We start from the raw sequence: 17,128 nt of genomic DNA, 5'->3' as shown, positions 1-17,128 counted from the left end.
CTCCACTGTCACTCGGCCCTAGGCGTCTGCGCATTAGCGTAACTGGTGGATTGCGTACGGAGCGGGATTGTTCTGCTTAAAGAGCCGTGCAGATAAAATACGTGTTTTGCTCAATTACAGTTTTAATTACAGATGTGACGGTTTGTACTGTATGGAAATGTTACGGCCATACAGCCTCATTTATTGACCTGGATTTTTTTAAGAGACGAGTGAATCCTCTCAGCTTCACCCTTTACTTCTATGGATCATGTCGCCCGATCGAGGTTCAGCTATGCTGTATTGCAATTCTATCATGGCACGGCTCCAGCACCACCTAGGCGTCTTGTCCCTCTCGATGCCTCTTATCGGTATGACAGCAGGAGCCCTGGGGTGGAACAGTGCTGCTATCTTCGCTCTCAATATCGTCGGTGTTATTCCACTTGGATTGTGGATTAACCGATCGGTCGATGCGCTGGCTGTAGGTCGCAGCCGAGTTGTCAATGAAGTGCTGAAATCAACACTAGGAAATTCGGTGGAATTAATGGTGATATCCAGCCCTGGAGGGACTCGATCTTTCATTCAAACATAGGCTGACCATTTATCCAGATTGGAATCAATGCGATCGCGCAAAAGCGACCTCAAATCTCTCAGTCCGTGATACTTGGAAGCGTCCTAAGCAATTTACTACTGGTAAATCCCAGTATCAAGTCCAACCACTGATGCCATGAATCTCCTCCTGATACAATCTATACCTACAGGTCCTCGGCGGCACAATCTTCGTCTCAGGCTATGACCAAAAACGACTCCGATTTGATCGCACCCTCACAACAGTCCTCTCGTCCCTCATGATGGTCGTCTTCATCCTCCTCGCCCTGCCAACCATAATGGACGTCTTCCCATCCGACAAGGCCACTCCGGAAGACCAGATCCTTTTTATCCAACGTATAACAGCCATTGTCCTCGTTGTTCTGCTCCTCACCTTCCTCATCTTCCGCCTCGGCACCCATGCAGCCATGTTCGCCAGCACCCCGTTCAGCCAGCGAGACCAAGCCCGTAGCGGCCATCAGTCTCGCCAGAGCCAAATAATCGAGGCCCAAATCCCGCAGCCGTATATCGGCAAGGGTCCGGCAGCTATAATCCTGGCAGCTGCGTCCGCTTCTGCTCTTGCATGCACTTATTACACAGTCAGCAGTTTGGGCGGGGTTGCTTCGATTACGGGTATGAACCAATCTTTCCTTGCCGTGACGCTTGTTCCTCTTCTTGGGAACTCGGTCAAGTACCGCTCTGTTGTTGTCGGGTCCCGATCTTACAACCAGATCGAGCTTGGGATCAGGGCGGTTATTAACAATGTGTTGCGCGTTACGATGCTTATTGCTCCGCTGCTGGTCCTCGTTGGTTGGGCTTTTGATCAGCCGCTTATTCTTAGATTCGACGGGTTTGAGGCTACGACACTTTTACTTGGTGTCGTGGTTATGACTTACCTTATTTCTGACGGGCGGAGTAATTACTTCGAGGGGTTAATGTTGATTGGAACGTGAGTTGCTCGCACTGCTTTGCTGGGGTTATTCTGACTTTGCTTTCTTTTAATAGATACGTAATCATTGCGTTCTCGTTCTTTGTTAGGCCTGAGATGCCGATGAATGTGATTTACCTAGGTGTCTAGATCCGTCCAGTCCTAATATATCGCATTATTCGTTATTTGGAATATCCCCTAACGATGTGCCGAGCCGTCAAAACCTTTGAGCTATCTAGCGTGCGTAGAGTGCCACAACTAGACTAGAGTACCTATAATACGCATCAGTAAAAGCATCGTCAAAACTCAGTAAGGCGCCCCAGAAAACTTACAGAGCAAGGAGCATGGCACCATGGATGTAAGCGTACTGTCCATCACGAAGTAGATGGTTAACTACCAGAATGGCCAAAAACATGGCAACAGTCTGAAATGAGTCAAAGAAAAGCGTCATCGGTTCAGCAATGCACCATCCGATAATCACCAAGAATGGTATGACAAACAGACCAATCTGCAAGAGACTGTCGATGATAACCCGGATTGCAGAGTCTGTGTCTCCTGTACGAGATGCCGCAATGACAGTAACCCCCTCGGTGCTATTGCTAGCAATTGGAATAAAAACGATCGCGATAAATACTTCGGAGACACCGAGCGTTAGCGCCATGTCTTCAACGCTTTCAAGCAGGAGTTCTGTGCAAAAGACCGTTGCGGCCACGGCTGTTGTCAATCGGATAATTGACGAAGCTAAGCTGCCTTTGCTGGGGGTGGATGATGCATCTGCGTTATTTTCATCGTCACCAGCTTCGCTCTCGTTTGACAGGAAAAGGTGTTTATGCGTCCCGAGATAGAAGTAGAGGTAACCTCCATAGAGTGTGAGGAGCACTAATGACGTTCCTCGTGAGAAGGATAGCACTCTGTCGTCAATCTCGGATACTGGGAAAGTCGAGTAGAGAGCCGTCGGGAGCAGCATTGTCACAGCTGTTATCATCATCAGAGAGGACAAGGTCTTTGCAAGAGCGCTGTTAAACTCTAGAACCTCTTTGTTGTACGAAGCTGTGACGAGGCAACAGCCGAAGACCTAGATGTGGCTGTCAGTCGGGTGATATCGCCACCAGTGGAACTTTCATAATGTGAGAGCTTACGAGCAGAATATCTGAGAGGATACTGCCAACCATGACAGATTGTGCAAATGGGATCTCGCCGTGAACCAGAGCGAGAATTCCCGCCTAGGCTGAGTGAGCATTTTTGTAAGATATTTGGGGCAATAATTTTGACTTACCGTGAGCTCTACGGTATTTCCGAATGTGGCACTGAGTAGTGCGCCTTGCAGCTCGCCGAGATGCGCAGCGAGTTCATCGGATGAAATAGATATCGACTCGGATAGGAAGATAATAGCGACGATATTCACCACGAGGACTATGGTCGGGTTCCAATGAAATATCTTTGCAAGCCCGGCCAGAGGTAGCAGCACCATTACTGGCCATCCATGATTGATATTCAGTTCTTTCAGTCCTGTTTGCGATGGCATCTTGAAGAAGCTCTGGATGCGAGTCCAAGGGTCTATATCTTCGCCATGGATTTCCTGTTGATAGTGATGACTAGACTCTGGTCCACAGGACTCTGGCTGCCTGTCTCGGCGAGACAGCATGGTGAATCTGGACAAAGTTTCTCAAGGTTCGAGTGTTGAAGCTTAAGAGCGATGCGACCCAACTTTGGAAGGACCGGGGAAACCTTGGAACGGGGTGTTTCAAACGATACCACGGTACAAATACGGGTACTAGTACGGAGTACCTAGGTAACTTTCAGCCCTAATTAAAGTTACAGCCCTATTACTAGCGCCAAACAGACGTGTGTCATCTCCACTGGGGAAGGGGAATAGGGCTGAGCCGGCATTTAGCCGTCTTACACTTGCAAGATGTGTGTAAATAACAGTATCCAGCTTTCCAGGCAACAGCATTTCTCATATTTGTCTCAGCCTTACAGGATTTCTTGCAGAGGTGAGCTATAAATATGACCTGATACTATGTGGCATGACGATCATCTTAATTTACACGAATTATTACTCGGGGAACACAAGTCTCCGTTGACCCCTCTCTGCTCTGTATTGTCATTAATCGGCGCATTAATTGGTGCATTCGCGTTCTCCCCACACCCACCCTTGGCAATGCGTTCGCGGCTCACAATTATTATCTTCCTCTGAAAGAGTCGCATGCCGGTCGCGCAGTCTCCTCATCACGATCAACCCCATCTATTGACAACCCAAAACATTATCCGATACGGGTAAGTGATTAAGAACACGCCTATCAGATCATCTACACAAACAAACAACAACCTACCCCGGAGTTGAATGATCCTTGCTGTCCTGCCTGTGATCTATGGACAAACACCCTCCCTCCCTCGAGTCGCTCCAGAGGGAGGTCAGTGAACTCAAAGCCATATATCATGGCCGAGGCTGGACGACTGAAGCAACAGACCTGGAGTCGGCTATGACGACAGCGGGGAATCGGCTATTCGGCAAAGATGCGGATTCTGACGCAATGACGATAATGCTCGAGGAGCTAGCCGCATGTGTGAAGACATGGCTGCAGGCCAAATCATGGATTGTCGCCGAAGATCTAGGCACTCTGGTGCTGGACGCCTGCGAGAACCTAAAGGGAGAGCAAGATTTAATGACTATGACAGCGATGCACAATCTCGCTTCGGCGTATTGGGGCCGAGGGCAGCTGGATCAGGCTGCTGCTCTCGCTTCCCGGGTGACCAAGTTGAGACAGAGGATCCTTGGCGAGGAGCATCCCCAGACGTTGACTTCAATGACGAATTTAGCGTCCACATATCGGAGTCAAGGGCTTTGGGGTAATGCTCAAAAGCTTGATTCGAGGATATTTGAGATGAAGACGAAGACTCTCGGTCCCAGCCATCCATCCACCTTGGGCTCGATGTCTAATCTGGCTATATCGTATGCCCATCTCGGTCGGTATGAAGAGGCCGAGTCAATTGCGCGCCAACTGGTCGATCTTGGGGAAAGGGAATTACCTCCAACCGATGCTTCGCTGTTAAACTGGAAACTCACTCTGGCATCGACTTATCGAGACCAGGGGAGGCTAGACTCCGCTGAAAAACTAGAACGAGAGGTTGTCGCTGTTAGTCGGGAAATACTTGGGACGAATAATCCCTTCACCTTGACTTCTATGGCCAACCTTGCCTCCACATACCGCGAACAGGGCCGATGGTCGGATGCTGAGCGCCTTGAAAAGGAAGTCGTCGCTATCAGCGAGACCGTGCTCGGCGAAACGCACCCCCAAACCCTGATGTCCATCAGCAACCTTGCCTCGACATATCGCAATCAAGGTCGGCTCGAAGAAGCCAAAGACCTCGGTGGGAAAGCAACAGCCGTCATGAAAGAAGTCCTCGGGGAACGTCATCCACATACACTGGTTGCCATGGCGGATCTTGCAGTGACATACCAAATGATGAGGCAGTCACCAGATGCCGAGATCCTGGCCGCCCGCTCTCTGCGTTTGATGGAAGAGACAATAGGTAAAGACCACCCACACACACTCAGCGCGATGGCGAATCTGGGCTTTATATACCAGTCGCAAAGCAAGTGGGACGTCGCCGGTGGAATGGCCGAAACAGTGTATTCTCGCAGAGAAAAGGCATTCGGAACGGACCACCCAGATACCGTGGCGGCGCTGGACGATCTGAGGAGAGTAGCGTGGGTAGAGGCGGCGGATCAGAATTCACAGCGTACGTTGAATTAGACTTTCTTTTGAACGTGGAGAGGCGTTGTGGAATATTGTCAGCATCGTTAGTCTGTATCTAGCCAGTGTTTGCCAGTGTTAGCCATTTCCAATCAGATTTTTCTGGGCTTGTGTTCATTTCTAAAGTTTTGTTGGCCCCGACGCACCTCTTTTGAACCACTTTGGTCAGGGGGGCAGTAAGCCTCGGGCATTAACATGGTATTTAGTCTTGCACAGCCTCCTTCCCAAGACTTTGGACTGTCAAAATCTTCCCGCGTGATCTCTGGGTTTGTTTTGTGGGAATACAATAGGTAGTATAGCCTTATGAGAAACTCAGTTGCCTGCTCTGGTGGACTTTGGTTGTTTGTTAAGCTGCATATCTCGCGCGGGCGTCCTCGTATGGCTAATTGTGATAGGCACTGGTCAAATAGCGCCATGACTAGTCAGAAGAACTAAGTAGGAAGCCCCGTATTAATGACCCAGTGAATATGTAAACCCCGATTTTATTGATTAATACCTCTAGAATGTCCTCCGTACAGAATAGCAAGGTGGCGTGTGTTCCAGACCCAAACAGATATCTCTGCAAAAGTATACTGGATTGAAGCAGAATAATCTCCGTCTGAGTCAATCATATATATGGTTATAATATGTACTGCTATCCTGCCTCATATTCTACATATGTATCTTTAAATTCTCCCAAGATACGCCAAGTGGTATTTTACAGTTCCTTCCTTTTCTTTACCCGTATTCGTATTTCACCAAAAGCACATGTGCACCTCCTTTCTGATTTTATCCATCTGATTCCCCCGATGACATTTTCCATGAAATGACGCCGACTTTGGGAGCCAATGGTTCTCGCATATCTGCTTTTTGGTTGCGAGTAGTAAGTTCAACGATGGTGAGGACTGGAAATGCGTCTGACTGACGGTACTCAGAAGAACCCGCGATCAAAACGTGCCACGGAACAGTCCACCCAATGGACTTCTTCGATTTTTTCCCTAGATCCTGACGCGTTAGGCGATCTTGTACAATCCAAAGATGCCCAGGGTTTTTATGCCCTCGGCGGGGTAAAAGGTTTGGAGGAAGGACTGCGAACCGACGTCCACTCCGGTCTGAGCCTGGATGAGACCTACCTGGGTGCTCCTGTGAATGTCGCAGCGAGTACTACAAGCACCGTGCCGACAGAAAAGATTGCTATCTCTGAGCCCCCTGTCTCGACAGACCTTGGTTACGATGCATTCGTCGACAGAAGGAAATTCTTCGGGGACAATCGCCTACCCATAAAACCATCCCCGAGCTTCCCGTCGTTGATGTGGGCAGCCTACAACGATCATGTCCTGTTCCTTCTAACTGGGGCCGCTATTATCTCGCTTGCTTTGGGGCTGTACCAAACATTCGGAACCAAGCATGCTCGTAAAAGCCCACCCGTTGAATGGGTGGAGGGCGTTGCCATCCTCGTCGCTATCATTGTCATCACTCTCGCCGGTGCCGCGAACGACTATCAAAAGGAGTATAAATTTCGGAAACTCAATAGAAGACAGCAAGACCGCAATATCTGGGTCCTTCGATCTGCGAGGATTCATGAGGTTCCCATATCCGAGGTTCTTGTTGGTGATATCGTCAACATCAGTCCTGGAGATATCGTGCCTGCTGATGGCGTGTTGATAAGGGGTCATCAGGTCAAATGCGATGAGTCCTCGGCAACTGGCGAGTCCGACCCGGTCGATAAGAGCACTATCGATACAACTCGTCCTGATAGCTCTCCTGATATCGACCCTTTCATCCTCTCTCATACCAAGATTGTGGAAGGCGTCGGTGAATACCTTGTCTTGGCCACAGGCACAAAATCAAGCTACGGAAGAATCCTTCTCTCTCTCAACACCGACCCAGGGTTCACTCCGCTTCAAGTACGGCTCAGCAATCTTGCAAAGAACATCGCCCGCTTTGGTGCACTTGCTGCACTTGTGCTGTTTGTAATCTTGTTTATTGAGTTCTGTGTAGGCCTCCGGAATAGCACCCAATCCGCCTCGGAAAAGGGACAATCTTTTTTGAATGTCTTCATTCTGGCCTTGACTGTTGTTGTGATCGCAGTCCCTGAAGGACTTCCCTTGGCAGTTACGCTTGCGTTGTCATTTGCTACTACTCGAATGATGAGAGACAATAACTTGGTTCGACAGCTCCGAGCATGCGAAACTATGGGACAAGCCACGGATATCTGTTCAGACAAGACGGGAACGTTGACACAGAATGAAATGACTGTTGTCTCAGGTTTCTTTGGTGCTACCTCACAATTTACTGATGGAGCTAGCAGCCCAGACATTGTGGGTGAAGAAAATTCCTCGCCAGTGGCAAAATGCATCAGCCAACTCTCGGGTCAGTCGAGGTCGCTTCTGAGGCAATCTATTGCTATCAACTCGACGGCCATTGAAAGCCAATATGCCGGGAATCGGCAGTTCCTTGGGTCCCAAACAGAGGCCGCCTTACTGAGATTCTCCCAGGACTATCTTGAACTAGGTCAGGTTGACCTTGATCGTGCTAGCGCAGAAATTGTGGACCTTTTACCTTTTGATGCTTCTCGCAAATACATGATCACAGTTGTCAAACTAGCCAGCGGGTTATATCGATTATACGTGAAGGGTGCCCCTGAGATTCTCCTTGGGAAATGTGTGGCCACAATTGCACAGCCGATGCAAGGGCTTGGTACTGCTTCAATCACGGGGGATGACATTGAACAAATACGCCACAGAATCGCTCAGTACTCCTCGCGATCCTTGCGCACGATTGCGATTTGTTTCCGTGATGTGGAGGATTTACCCTACAGGGACGAGGATGGAACTGTCGGCTTCGGGGAGCTGATGAAAGAGCTCACATTTCAAGGAATTCTGGGTCTACAAGACCCTCTACGGGCCGATGCTTGGGGTGCTGTAGATACCAGCCATAAAGCAGGTCTCACTGTGCGCATGGTTACCGGTGACAACCTTCTAACGGCAAGAGCGATCGCAGAAGAATGTGGTATCATCAAGGGTCCAGATGATCTTGTGATGGAAGGCGATAAATTTCGTGCGCTAGATGCATCACAGCAGAAGGAGATAGTTCCGCACCTCAAGGTTCTTGCTCGATCTCGGCCAGATGATAAGCGGGTTCTGGTCCAGCGTCTGAAGGACCTTGGGAGAGTTGTTGCTGTTACTGGCGATGGTACCAACGATGCCCCTGCCCTTGCAGCTGCTGATATTGGGTTCTCGATGGGAATATCTGGGACTGAAATTGCTCGTGAGGCTTCCTCTATTGTCCTGATGGACGATACATTTTCTTCGATTGTCAAGGCTATCATGTGGGGAAGAGCAGTCAGCGATGCTGTCAAGAAATTCTTGCAGGTAAGCTAGAGGCTCTAAGAACTAAGAGTATAGATAGGCGGTTGACCTAATATGTTTTTTCTAGTTCCAAATTACCATCACCTTCACCTCTGTGGGCCTGGCATTTGTCTCGGCGGTAGCCAACTCATCGCAGGAGTCGGTTCTCACGCCAGTGCAGCTCATGTGGGTAAACCTCTTTCAAGATACTCTAGCAGCTCTGGCGCTAGCAACCGACCCCCCTCCTCGCCGGATACTTGACCGCAAGCCCGAACCAACATCTACACCTCTGATTACTCCTACCATGTGGAAGATGATCATTGGTCAATCTGTGTATCAGATGGTAGTAACACTCGTTCTGTACTTCGCGGGCTCTTCTATCTTCTCCTATCATAGTGATCTTCAAACATCACAGTTACAGACTGCTGTTTTCAATACATATGTCTGGATGCAAATATTCAACATGTACAAGTATGTTGAGGTCTCTATCTTTATTTTGTCTTACTAACCCAATAAAGCAATCGACAAATTGAGCGATCATTTAACCTCATCGAAGGGATTCATCATAACTGGCTCTTCATAGCAGTCACCTGCGTCATGACGGGCGCTCAGATTCTAATAATGTTCGTCGGCGGGCGGGCATTCTCAATCACGAAGTTGACTGGCGATCAATGGGCATATTCAGTCATTCTCGGTGCAATATCTATCCCCATCGGGTTCCTTCTGCAAGCTATTCCCACTGTCATTGTCGAGAAACCAATGGCAGGTATGGGGAGGCTATGGAGCCGCTTGCGCCGTCGGTAATATTCCCTCCTTTTCCTTTTCCTTTCTTTTTCTCCATTAATCGCGCGAGCGTCTTTGAACCTTTCATGGCCATCAAGACGGAATAGCCGCAAATTGGTCCTTGAATACCCACTCCTTTCTAGCATCCACTTGTTCAATATCGTAATCCCTTATCAGGGTTGCCATTAGTTTGAGTAACTCAAATTGGGCAAGATTGCGGCCGGGACATTGGTTGCACCCAGCTCCCCATTCCCCATTATTATTGAGTTCAGACATCTGGTTCACATAATGGTAGACTGGTAGACTGAAGATTGAGTACCAGGGCCCTTTTTGCACGGTTGTTAATATTGTGTGTGTTAAAAATAGGATACGTACACTTTAGCTATATTTGCCTGGAAAAGCTGCTTTGTTGCTTCTGGGTGAGAGATACTGACTTCATTCTCTGCAATGCGCACAAAATATCCTGCCATACGTCCCAATTAGTTGGACTGGGCAGGCCAAAGGTATATGCCCTCGGTCTCATTTCAGAACACGAAATCAATTCTTCAAATATCCCATGGGGCACCATGTCCTCTTCTGAATACTCACCGGCCTTCTTGGCGGAGGATCGCCGCCAGCGGGCGATTGTAGGCATGGTCGTTGTGACAATGCTCTCATTCATTGTAGTTGTGGTTCGCCTTATGCTCGGGGGTGGCTGATTCATGAGCTGGGATGGGACGATCTCATAATCCTGGTCGCGCAGGTAAGTACAAATATACTTGGGATCCGGTCATTCGTATTACGGGAATTTCACATCCATATAGTTGGCCAGCTGGATAGTCTTGGGTCTTTCATTAGTGGTCATCCATTATGGCTCCGGTCAGCATCTTGCAGCATTGATGAGCGGTCTGGGGGCTTTGTTGCCCATGTATAAATGGCTTGTTGGAGCTCAACTTGTGTATATGTTCAACATGTGGCTGTGCCGCATCTCCGGCATCGCCTTCTATGCGCGACTCAACTAAATGCCGCGATTCACCCTCTATCTTCGCATTTCTTTTGCTTTTGTGACGGTTGTGTACGTAGCGCAGACACTCATCGTCGCTCTGCAATGTGTTTCTCTCGCTGCTCTGTGGAGCGGCGCAGAGGGCAGATGTATGGGCTCAGGAATTTTCTTCATTTCGACTTCAGTACTCACCATCCTCTGAGACCCGCTTGTGCTGCTGTTGACAATGAATATTGTCTTCTCGCTTCAGGCAAAGTTAGCAAGGAAGCTAGCCCTGGCGCTTGTACTTTGCGTGGGAGCTTTGTAAGTTCTCTTGTTCTTTTCGTCGTTAACAGTGAGCGAGATGGAGTGGCTGATACCTATATCTTTGGTGCTGTTGTGTAAGTATTTGTCACTTTCCCAGTCATGGTCTGCCAACTCATAGACTATATAACGTCCATTCTCCGCATGGTGTCTATGGTAACCGCCCTTCAACAACCGGATGACGCAACTTGGTATTTCTCTGACGTGATGGTGTGGTCCACCACAGAAATTAGTACTGCCATCATCGCCCTTTCTCTCCCAGCGTTACAAGCATTGTTTGCAGTTTGGAGCAAGAATCGTTCGACGATGCATCACAGTGACATAGATAATACAGGAACAATTGGCCTTGGGTCGATTCCTCCGTCGGTAAAGCAGCCTATATTTGACGAACATGATATCCATGAGACAATCGACGTGGACTGGACCAATCCAAGCCAGAAGACGCTTTGGGGTGTCAAGGATGGGAATGTTCGATTTGGGGATATGGTTCGCATGGGTGTTGAGAGGTCCCTGTCTCGGTAGACGAGAGTTGGTGAAGTACCTTCTGTGTCTATTGGGTTAATGGTTAACTCCAAAAGGAAAATGTCTCCATGTGGCTGAATGAGAAGCATGTCTTGGCATTCCTTCCGTTCCATGATGGTCTAGCCAATCAATTACTGTTCGGTTTGCCCGCTTCTGGACAAAAGACCTTTGGGTTGGAGATCCCACCGGAACGCCCGGGGACTCCTAGGGTTCAGCGTGGCAAAGTCATCGCTATGCTTGGCCTGTCAGACGGATATATCCGTTTAAAGAACCAGGTTGGGGTACACCACATCATACAACATACAACATACGAACTTCGGAGGGCAACTGCCAAAAGGACGAGGTCTGGCTAGATCGGAATGAAATAACCTCCTATGTTACAGCTGAAAAGCCTCCTTGGGAATAGATTGATGTAACTGGTTCGCCCTTGTGACGGAGCTGGGTAATTGCGAGTCAGGCTAAACTGGCCAGATCGGAGAATTGCACTGATGCGAACCAGGAGGCGAACGCCGCTGGTGAGTGGGGCCAATCATGCGAGAAATTCCCGCATATCGAACTTCTACCTACTGAATACGGAGTGCGTGGGTTTCAGATGTTGCGGTTCGCCCGGGCCGTGGTATGTCTTATTATGCTCATTGCCCGTGAGCGAATCGACTTATTGCACAGCCAACCTCATGGCTGTCTTGGTCAAACTCCCTTGGAATCAACAGAAGTAAGACTCACTCCTTACATATGTACTTTCCAATCCTCTTTTTTTTTTTTTTTTTTTTTTTTTTTCCTTTAGCCATTGCCTACTTGCCCACTTGCCAAGAGAGCAGATTCCTACAACGTTAATAGAGCACGTGCTCTGACCTCAGAGCCTGGTGAAACCTGGAAGCGAGAAGTTACAGTCTTCTAGAACAGGAAGCCATGCGACAGGGACAATCTGGGCATTCCCAGGGATAGCGAGATAGGCCTCTTATACACCCACGTGTAGACTTACTGTGCTCTCATAGGTAAAAGCGGACCCGGCCCCACCCCCGCCAAGAGCCGCAACCATCCAATGGCCGAGCCCCTTTAGCCAATCACATGTGATGCTTCGCGAAATTCCACTGAAACTCAGCCAATCTAAACCTAATCGGGACGGACATATCAATGTAAAATTAGTTCCGCCCAGACGACTGCCAAGATCTCGTCCTATTTGCTTGAGTGCCCTAAGCCTTCGGAAAAGAGCTTTTGTCCGTCTTGGCTAGGCTTCGATATATTAGATTTTTTGCCAAGCCCACGGACGATGATCGAAGGGCTCCCGTTGCGAGTAGGACCAGCACGTGTAGCCAGAATGTCCCAAACGGGAAGTTTGCCTGGCGTAAGGATGCTTCCCACAGGGCACCTGGGCATGTCTTGCATATGTAGGGAACAGGGGGCCATATCAACCTTTAGAATTTTCCATGCATACATAAAAAGCCAGTCTTCTCATCTTGGTCTTGGTTTCTGTTCTTTTCCAGTGCAACCGAAAGTCCAATACTAAGCTTTGTCTTGGTACAATCCATCAAGATGGCTCTCCACCAGTACGATTACATCTTCGCCATCGGCACGTTGTTTGCTATGCTTGATGCATTCAACAACGGTGCAAGTGAGTAGCACAAAGTCTATCCTTTCCTGATTGACCTCGACTAACCTTTGCATGTTCATAGACGATGTTGCCAATTCTTGGGCTACCAGTGTCTCCTCCCGGTCTATCTCTTACCGCCAGGCTATGGTACTGGGTACCATTTTCGAGTTTGTCGGAGCAGTCGCTGTCGGTGCCCGTACCGCTGATACTATCAAGAACGGCATCATCCCCAACTCAGCCTTCCAAGGCAATGCCGGCGTTCAAATGCTCGCCTTCACGTGTGCCCTTGCCGCTGCATCCTCATGGGTGATGTGGTGTACCAAGAACTCCGCCCACGTGTCCTCCACCTACTCCCTCATCTCTGCTGTCGCCGGTGTCGGTGTTGCCACTGTTGGTGCTTCCCAGGTTCAATGGGGCTGGAACAATGGCAAGGGTCTCGGTGCCATCTTCGCTGGTCTTGGCATGGCCCCTGTCATTTCCGGTTGCTTTGGCGCTATCATCTTCCTGATGATCAAGTACCTGGTGCACGTACGGAGAAACCCTATCCCCTGGGCCGTCTGGAGTGCCCCTTTCTTCTTCCTGGTTGCTGCTACCATTTGCACGCTCTCCATTGTGTACAAGGGCTCCCCCAACCTGCACCTGGACAAGAAGCCCGCCTGGTACGTTGCTGCTGTCACTGTCGGCACTGGCGGTGGTGTCTGTCTTTTGTCTGCTATCTTCTTCGTTCCTTTCCTCCACTCCCGCGTGATCAAGAAGGACCCCAGTGTGAAATGGTGGATGTTCATCCAGGGCCCTCTGCTCTTCAGTCGTCCCGTTCCTACTAGCTCTGAGGTCGCCCACGTCCCCAACTACGCTGTGGTGCAAGACGGTTCCGAAGAGCATGAAACTCACCAGACAGTCGATGAGAAGGAGCCCAAGACCGGCGTTGCCTCCATCCCAGGCTCTACAGACGGATCACTCGAGGCCAACCAGCTCACCTACCGCGAACTCATGGCCCAGTCTGAGGACCGTCACAACGCCAAGCTCCTCAAGAGCCGTGGTCCTATTGGCTGGGCTATGCGCCTTCTCCGTGACAACCCCATGGGTGCCGGTGAGATCTACGAATTCCGCAACATGAAGCTCATGGCCAAGCGCCTCCCCGCCATCATCACTGTCGGCCTTCTTTACGGTTTCTACTACGACATCCACACTGCCCAGAGTGGTAACGAGGGTACACCCGAGGGCGAGCGCATGAAGCGTGTCTATGCCAATGCTGAGAAATACCCCAACGAGGTCGAGCACACCTACTCCTTCATCCAGATCATCACTGCTTGCACTGCTTCCTTCGCCCACGGCGCCAACGATATCGGTAACTCCGTTGGCCCCTGGGCTGCCATCTACTCCGCTTGGTCCACCGGCACCCCTGCTGCATCCAAGTCCCCCGTGCCTATCTGGCAGCTTGCTGTTCTGGCCATTTGCATTTCCATTGGTCTTTGCACTTACGGATACAACATCATGAAAGGTGAGCATCCCCTTCGTCTTTCATTTCACCGATCTTCATTTTTACTAACTGTTCTCTTAGTCATGGGTAACAAGATCACCTACCACTCACCGTCCCGTGGCTCGTCCATGGAGATGGGCGCCGCCATCACGGTGCTGGTCTTTTCGCAGTACTCCCTGCCCGTTTCCACGTCCATGTGTATCACTGGCGCTACCGTTGGTGTTGGACTGTGCAACGGAACTATCAAGGCTGTCAACTTCCAGCGTGTCGGTCTCTTGTTGGCTGCTTGGATCATGACCATTCCCATTGCTGGTACCATTGGCGGATGCCTCATGGGATTGGTCCTTAACGCTCCCCATTTCGGCTCTTAGACATTTGGCATTTTTGACTCAGTTGTGAATATTTTTTGAGAGCGCACATATTTTACTTAATTCTTTTGAGATACCAATTTTAGGTTTTGGACAGTCAATCATTTGGACGAAAATATTTGGACTTCCATTGGAAAGTAGAAGACATTCGGTTGATACCAATGTTAAGAACTCCAACTCCAACATTCCATAACTAAGCAGGGATAACAGTCTTGGAAATATAAATGAAGTGAACCTCTATAGACGAGACTGATAAATAATATGGACGAAAAAGAACCAGACCAAAAAAAATAGTTTCCCTGGGAATCGAACCCAGAACCTTTCCGGAACATCTGCTAATCGCATTTGTTAACGGAAAATCATAACCGCTAGACCAGGAAACTGTTCGATGGAAAGAAGAGCCATCTTTGGTCTTATTAACGGAAATCAAGTGTCTATGCAGGTTCTATCCGATCTTTTAGGGCTTGGAACTATAGCACTCTCTAGAGATGAATTTCACTGCAGAAATTGATTATTACTCCTTCAATCCTAAGTATTTGCTCAATGCCTTATTATGCGAATAAAACTGAAAGAGGAAAACGAACGTAAAACGAACGTAAAAAAGGAAAAAGAGTCGTACATATATTCACACACGTAGTTACATATTCTGGATCCAGTAGTCTGCGATTCTCAATCAATCCCCAACTTACATCTCCTCAGCAACCTTGAGCAACTCATGTCTTTCTCGTCGCAAGTAATCGTAAGTGACAATCTTCTGACGAGCATCCTGTTCAATAGATTCCCATTCCTCAGGGGAAATAGTGATCTCGCCAGCCTGTTTCGGGAAAATGGTCATGGGGCGGGAGCGCTTTTCCAGGCCGACCTTGAAAAATCCAGCCCGGAACTGAGTCTGTTTTGTCGGTTCATGGGGGACTCCAAACACAAATGGTTCCTTTGGGCGCTCGTAGGGTTCGGGATTGAGTTGTTTTGTGAGGCCCATCTGGAAACATTCTTGTCTGTACCGGGCTCGTGCCGATGCCAGCTGCATTCTGTAGGCAGATTGCCCAGTCGAGGGGTTTGCTGGAGCTGTGGTCGGGTCAGTAGATGGCTTCGATTGCTGGGTTTTACTAGGGACGCCTGGGGAGTCTGTTGCGGTCTCATCCTTGGTGTTCTCATCTTTGGTGGCACCTGCACCGTCTGTAGGGCCTCCGCTAGGGTTGTCGTCCGAATCACTATCGGTGTCGGTATCGGTATCGGTGTCGTCGGTGTCATCCCCAGAATCGCTCCAAGATTCGTATCCAAGCTCTTCTGCCAGGACCTTTCCAAGCACCTCATTTTTGGAGCTTTTCTGATTCTCTATCCCTTGCTCCAGATGCTTCTTGTCCAACTTTTGTTGAAGTGGAACCCTACACCGGGGCTTGACAACTTTAGCAAGCGGGCGTTGTTTGATCACTGGTAGTTGTAGTTTGACAAGAGCCCCCTTCCAAGTCCGCAATGGTCGCTTGCGCTTGACTTCGGTCGACACAGAATTGTTTGCAGTCTTGTCAAATTTTGCGTGTGCCAAAATAGCGTCCTCGTGAGCACGCAGTCTTGCAGCCCGAGTATGCTCACTAATCCCATGCCTGGTGACGTCCAGATAAAAGCTCAGGTCCTGGCATTCGACGCCCTCACTCGGATCCATGGCGCAAAGGTTCGCTTTCACGAAGTGCTCATGAGCTTTGCGCATATTTCCGCGCAGGAACTCAACTCGACCCATCCAGAACTCACACCTGGCAACGAGCAACGGATTGTTGGATTTATCTGCTGATCGCCTGGCAACCTTGACCATAAACTCGGCTTCGGAGGGTCTTTCGTTGCCGATGAAATTCGAAGCTGGTAAGAGATAGGTACCAACCTCGACCCGATAGTACAGAGCCACTAGTATATCGTGGCTAGGCGAGTCGGCGGCGATGTGGTTGACGGTGCTTGCAAAAAGCTTGAGCTTTTTCTCTCGTAAAGCGTGGACTTCCTGGGTGAGCTCTTTCTCTTCTTGAGAAGAGAGGGATCCGGACTTCCAGGAGCGCCCATCATTGCTCACCTGGGCTATCTTCTTGGACATGATGGGAATACTGTCTGTCCCCAACAGGGCCTTAGGGTTGATATTGGTAAACTTGTGAAGTGGATGCGATGAAACTGCCGTTGGTCTTGCAATGGCTCAGATTTCTGACAGAAAACAAGATGGAAGAGAATATTGGTATCTCGGGTGTTGGTGGAGGAAGATTGCAAGCAGGCGAGAAAGTGGTCCTTATATACCTCACAGACGCGTCGACAAGCAAGACAACAAAACGCGTCAAAATAGTTTCATTTAGAACATTCGACACAATGGCATTTTGTATACAGGGATTCCGAGATCTGAGTCGTCCTTTCCTTTGTTGCCCTCAATCCCATTGTTTCGCTGAAACTGAAACGACGCATTCTATCGTCCTGTTCGCTTTGTGTATGTATGCTTTTAATTAATTTGTGCCAGCTGAGCGTGTCGAGCAAGAAATGAATAGAATGAGC

General features: G+C 49.2%; 9 protein-coding genes across 9 annotated transcripts; 6 read left to right on the top strand and 3 right to left on the bottom strand.

Annotated features, from left to right (window-relative positions):
• Window positions 1-247: 247 nt before the first annotated feature.
• Window positions 248-1,642, top strand: N7525_006786 (uncharacterized protein; the record flags this gene model as incomplete). Its single annotated transcript, XM_002567293.1, has 4 exons — window positions 248-523; window positions 586-669; window positions 738-1,513; window positions 1,570-1,642. 4 exons carry the CDS (start codon window positions 248-250, stop codon window positions 1,640-1,642), a joined length of 1,209 nt encoding a protein of 402 aa, XP_002567339.1.
• Window positions 1,643-1,727: 85 nt separating this feature from the next.
• N7525_006785 (uncharacterized protein) lies at window positions 1,728-3,137 on the bottom strand (the record flags this gene model as incomplete). The annotated part of the gene is made up of 4 exons (XM_002567292.1): window positions 1,728-1,764; window positions 1,825-2,567; window positions 2,632-2,715; window positions 2,769-3,137. 4 exons carry the CDS (start codon window positions 3,135-3,137, stop codon window positions 1,728-1,730), a joined length of 1,233 nt encoding a protein of 410 aa, XP_002567338.1.
• A 727-nt stretch (window positions 3,138-3,864) lies between these two features.
• On the top strand, window positions 3,865-5,250 carry N7525_006784 (uncharacterized protein; the record flags this gene model as incomplete). The annotated part of the gene is made up of 1 exon (XM_002567291.1): window positions 3,865-5,250. One exon carries the CDS (start codon window positions 3,865-3,867, stop codon window positions 5,248-5,250), a length of 1,386 nt encoding a protein of 461 aa, XP_002567337.1.
• An 805-nt stretch (window positions 5,251-6,055) lies between these two features.
• On the top strand, window positions 6,056-9,383 carry N7525_006783 (uncharacterized protein; the record flags this gene model as incomplete). The annotated part of the gene is made up of 4 exons (XM_002567290.2): window positions 6,056-6,112; window positions 6,165-8,603; window positions 8,668-9,050; window positions 9,098-9,383. The coding sequence occupies 4 exons, from the start codon at window positions 6,056-6,058 to the stop codon at window positions 9,381-9,383; spliced, it is 3,165 nt and encodes a 1,054-aa protein (XP_002567336.2).
• A 72-nt stretch (window positions 9,384-9,455) lies between these two features.
• On the bottom strand, window positions 9,456-10,023 carry N7525_006782 (uncharacterized protein; the record flags this gene model as incomplete). Its single annotated transcript, XM_061213833.1, has 2 exons — window positions 9,456-9,658; window positions 9,951-10,023. The coding sequence occupies 2 exons, from the start codon at window positions 10,021-10,023 to the stop codon at window positions 9,456-9,458; spliced, it is 276 nt and encodes a 91-aa protein (XP_061068264.1).
• A 252-nt stretch (window positions 10,024-10,275) lies between these two features.
• N7525_006781 (uncharacterized protein) lies at window positions 10,276-11,169 on the top strand (the record flags this gene model as incomplete). The annotated part of the gene is made up of 2 exons (XM_061213832.1): window positions 10,276-10,636; window positions 10,769-11,169. 2 exons carry the CDS (start codon window positions 10,276-10,278, stop codon window positions 11,167-11,169), a joined length of 762 nt encoding a protein of 253 aa, XP_061068263.1.
• A 68-nt stretch (window positions 11,170-11,237) lies between these two features.
• Window positions 11,238-12,067, top strand: N7525_006780 (uncharacterized protein; the record flags this gene model as incomplete). Its single annotated transcript, XM_061213831.1, has 3 exons — window positions 11,238-11,512; window positions 11,641-11,785; window positions 11,954-12,067. The coding sequence occupies 3 exons, from the start codon at window positions 11,238-11,240 to the stop codon at window positions 12,065-12,067; spliced, it is 534 nt and encodes a 177-aa protein (XP_061068262.1).
• A 635-nt stretch (window positions 12,068-12,702) lies between these two features.
• On the top strand, window positions 12,703-14,611 carry N7525_006779 (inorganic phosphate transporter; the record flags this gene model as incomplete). Its single annotated transcript, XM_002567287.1, has 3 exons — window positions 12,703-12,781; window positions 12,843-14,261; window positions 14,322-14,611. 3 exons carry the CDS (start codon window positions 12,703-12,705, stop codon window positions 14,609-14,611), a joined length of 1,788 nt encoding a protein of 595 aa, XP_002567333.1.
• A 682-nt stretch (window positions 14,612-15,293) lies between these two features.
• On the bottom strand, window positions 15,294-16,685 carry N7525_006778 (uncharacterized protein; the record flags this gene model as incomplete). Its single annotated transcript, XM_002567286.2, has 1 exon — window positions 15,294-16,685. The coding sequence occupies one exon, from the start codon at window positions 16,683-16,685 to the stop codon at window positions 15,294-15,296; it is 1,392 nt and encodes a 463-aa protein (XP_002567332.2).
• Window positions 16,686-17,128: the final 443 nt, after the last annotated feature.

Source organism: Penicillium rubens (genome assembly GCF_028828025.1).
Source record: "Penicillium rubens strain IBT 27055 chromosome Unknown utg000003l_segment0_segment0, whole genome shotgun sequence".
NCBI lineage: Eukaryota > Fungi > Ascomycota > Eurotiomycetes > Eurotiales > Aspergillaceae > Penicillium > Penicillium rubens.
The sequence above is the reverse complement of the archived record's forward strand: the minus strand, read 5'-3'. Positions and strand labels throughout refer to the sequence as shown.